The 3408-nt window shown below is 40.6% G+C and overlaps 2 protein-coding genes across 2 annotated transcripts in view; both read left to right on the top strand.

Moving 5' to 3' along the window:
- The first annotated feature begins 2040 nt into the window (after positions 1–2040).
- The window catches only part of LOC123981207, a 15211-nt gene continuing 13843 nt past the window's right edge, over positions 2041–3408 (top strand). Inside the window, exon 1 of the mRNA XM_046065943.1 lies at positions 2041–2055. The gene's annotated coding sequence lies outside the window, so the exon portion shown is untranslated. The remainder of the gene's footprint in view (positions 2056–3408) is intronic.
- The window catches only part of LOC123979874 (GTPase IMAP family member 7-like), a 3102-nt gene continuing 2822 nt past the window's right edge, over positions 3129–3408 (top strand). The window contains exon 1 of the mRNA XM_046063983.1: positions 3129–3404. Coding sequence (XP_045919939.1) covers positions 3129–3404 — 276 coding nt within the window. The remainder of the gene's footprint in view (positions 3405–3408) is intronic.

Genomic DNA, 3408 nt, shown 5'->3' with positions numbered 1-3408 from the left:
AAATCATTACTAAAGGTCTAAATCTAAATCTGAATATTTAAATCTTTTCCAAACTAATGGTGAAAGTATCTCTATGTTTTACTTAAGTATCTGTGACTTTCACAGCCAGTAATTTAATTTAGTCTGTTGCCACAGCTTTAATGTAAAAGATGGATTTTACTATGTTAGTTGAGGATGGAGTTCATTTATAACTATTTTGGACTGCAGCAAATTATTATTTTCATGGATTAATCTGCTGCTTCTCTTGACTGATTGTTTGGTTTTTAAAATTCAGAAAATAGTGAGAAATGCCCTCACAATTACCCAAAGCAGCACCTTCACAATGCTTGTTTTGTTCCACCAGCAGCAAAAAGAAGTAAATAATCAAAATAATTCAAAAGAAAAGCAACAACTCCTGACATTTGTGAAGCTGGAAACATGACAAATAACTAAACAGTTAAAATAGTGGTCAGAAAAATGTTGCGAAGTAAAAAGTACAATATATTTTTCTGAGATGCAGTGGAGTAGAAATATAAATTGGCAAAGTTCCTAAAATTTGTACTCAAGTTAAGTACTTCAGTAAATGTATTTGCAACACTGCACACTAAGTGCACATTACGAGGTAATATCTTGTCAGCTGTACACACACCTACAATACATCTGTTCATGCATGTTCTCAGCAGAACAGTAAAAACTGCCTTTCCTACTGAAGGTTAGATGGTGGTAACTGGATAGATAACATCGTAAATGGCATCATAAACTGGAGAGCCATTACTCTGGTGGAGCTGAGGAACCGGTCAGACACCAACCAGGCAAACAGATCACCCCAGACCACCATACTGCCAGTTTTGAGGTAAGCCTCAATGTTTGTGTTTCTATTGTTTTGTTAGTAAAAATACACCTTATGCATATGCATCACATTTTGAAACATCATTAGCACCTTTAGTACCTTACAGTACTTGTTGGAAGCAACAAGGTGATGAAAGGCCTCTGAACTGAATTTTTATCTGAAAATGTTGTATGTTAGTCTGGCCATCTGGAATATCGGGACAATTCCTGGTGGGCAGCCTTCCTTAGCCTTTACTTTTTTACTAATAACAAAGAAGTTGGCAGAAAGTTGAGCAACACAGGCCAGTCCTTTCTTCCCACCCCTTCAGTCTCACTCACACCACAGCGACACTGACAGCTGGAAAATGAGCTACAACAGAAAATGGACAAGCAGAGTTTAAGGATTGGGCTCAAAAGTTCAGAGACAAAAGAGTCAAAGGTCTTTGCTAAATTGCAAATAAATATAACAAAGTAGCCGACTCGTTCAGTAGTACTAGTACCAGAGCCCGGTTCAGGGGTGAAAGATTAGACAGAGTGGACAACAAAGCCAGAGATGGTGCAACTGAACAGTATGCATCTAAATGTGTTAATACAACGTGTTATCAGAATCTATCAGTGAAATGCAAATACTGTTGGTCAGCTACTGTTTTGGAAATATACTAGATAGAAAGAACTGAGGTAAAGAGTAGACTACAGTAACTGTGTGTTCAAACAGGCAGGTGGAAAAACTAAAATCTGATTCCTAATGTTAATAAAGCTCTGAATGTACATTTCGCTGTCCTGTGGGGATTTTTTGTGAAATAAATCACTTCAGTGTCGGTGATTTACTCTCATGTAAATTTTATTTTGCTAAAATAAACATTTTCATTTGATTGTTTTTGTCATTCTACATGTGATAGAATGTTTTAGACATTTACAAATGTTAATTAGTACATTTTTATTTAATGTCTGTTGTGGCACTGCTGCTGTGTTTTTGTAGTTTTTCAAAAATGGTGCCTTCATTAGTTAATTTATATATTTTATTTGTATCCAGGTTGACGATCGGTGCTGCTCTCTTAGCTTACGTTCTATTTTTGGAGAGGTGTTCAACCAGTTTTTTATTATGTGTACTACCATGACTTAAAGCCAACGAGCTGACCCTAAGCAGCAGTTAGACAGTTCTCTGTCTCAGAATGGATTGTGGATATTTTATTTTTTTTTATCTCGAGGCTACCCCTCCCCCACCAGATAGTTAAGTAGAAGAAATTGGTTAAGTTCAAAAAGCATTAACTTTCCTAATGAAAACAATAAGAACAAGGTGTGTGTGTTTGTTTGTTGTCGTGTATTTTGTGTCGGGCAGCGTTTCGCTGCTCGGCAGCCTGGAGTTCTCCAGGCTGACGAGGAAACACGGACTTAAGATCTGTCCGGGTTTCCGCTGCTCCGTAGAGGAGTGTGCGTTAGCGGTGGCGGAGGTTGTCGGGGCCGGCAGTGTGAGATCTGCGGCCAGGATGAACGGGGCGGTGGTGATCTTTGTGGATGAAGTACAAAAAGCTAACGCCGCCATCACAAGCGGTATTGTGGTGAATGAAACCTTTGTACCAGTGCTGCCTCTGGCCTCACCGGCCAGAAGGGTGATTTTGTCTAACGTTCCCCCGTTCATCAGAGATGAAGTGCTGGAGAGAGAACTCTCCAGGCATGGAAAAATAGTGTCCCCTATTAAAAAAGCCCTGTCTGGGTGTAAATCTCCTTTGCTCCAGCATGTGGTGTCTCACAGGAGACAGTTATTCATGATCCTGAATAACAGCAATGAAGAATTGAACTTGTCTTTTTGGCTGAAAATTGATGGGTTTGATTATGTTCTGTTTGCCACGTCAGACGTTATGAAGTGTTTCGGCTGTGGAAATGAGGGTCACGTGATCCGAGTGTGTCCAGAAAAACCTGCCGGTACTGAATCTGGTCAGACTGCTGGAGAGGGAACATCAGGGCAGAAGGAAGCTGGAAAAAAGGGAGGAATAAGTGACAAGGAGCAAAGAGGCAGAGCTGAAATGAAGAACAGGGAGGAGGAAACAGGTGGAGACAACAGTGGTGATGGTGAACAGATGGAGGGAGGAAATCAAACTGTTAGCTGCAGATAAAAGGACACATCAAACTGTCAAAGCATCAGTGATGAGGGAAATGAGGCAGGTGAGTCTCAACAGAGTTGTGAGACTGTGGGTGCTGATATAGAAAATAATGAGGAGGAGGAAAATGGGGAGGATGAGGAAGAGGAGGAGGAGGATGAGACGCAAAATAGTAAGACAGCTGGGCCAGAGGAGATTTTGGCAGGAAGTGCAGATATAGACATGGTTGGTGAGGAGAGCAGCCTGACAATTACTCGGCAGAAAAGAAAATCTGAAATCGACAGTAAAGGCTCAAAAGAAAAGAAGGTTACAGTCAGCAAAGACAAGCAGAAGCAGACTGTGAAGGAGTCGATGGCGGAGTATGACTCCAGTGTGGAAGGCCGTTTTGATGCAGACAGTGAGAGTGATGTCTCACTGAACAAAATAACACCAGGAGAGCTGAACGAACAGATTTATGGGGTTGAGAAAATCAAACTGTTTCTACAGAAAACAAAGAACGTAA

The sequence above is a fragment of the Micropterus dolomieu genome, linkage group LG12 (assembly GCF_021292245.1).
Source record: "Micropterus dolomieu isolate WLL.071019.BEF.003 ecotype Adirondacks linkage group LG12, ASM2129224v1, whole genome shotgun sequence".
NCBI lineage: Eukaryota > Metazoa > Chordata > Actinopteri > Centrarchiformes > Centrarchidae > Micropterus > Micropterus dolomieu.
The sequence above is the reverse complement of the archived record's forward strand: the minus strand, read 5'-3'. Positions and strand labels throughout refer to the sequence as shown.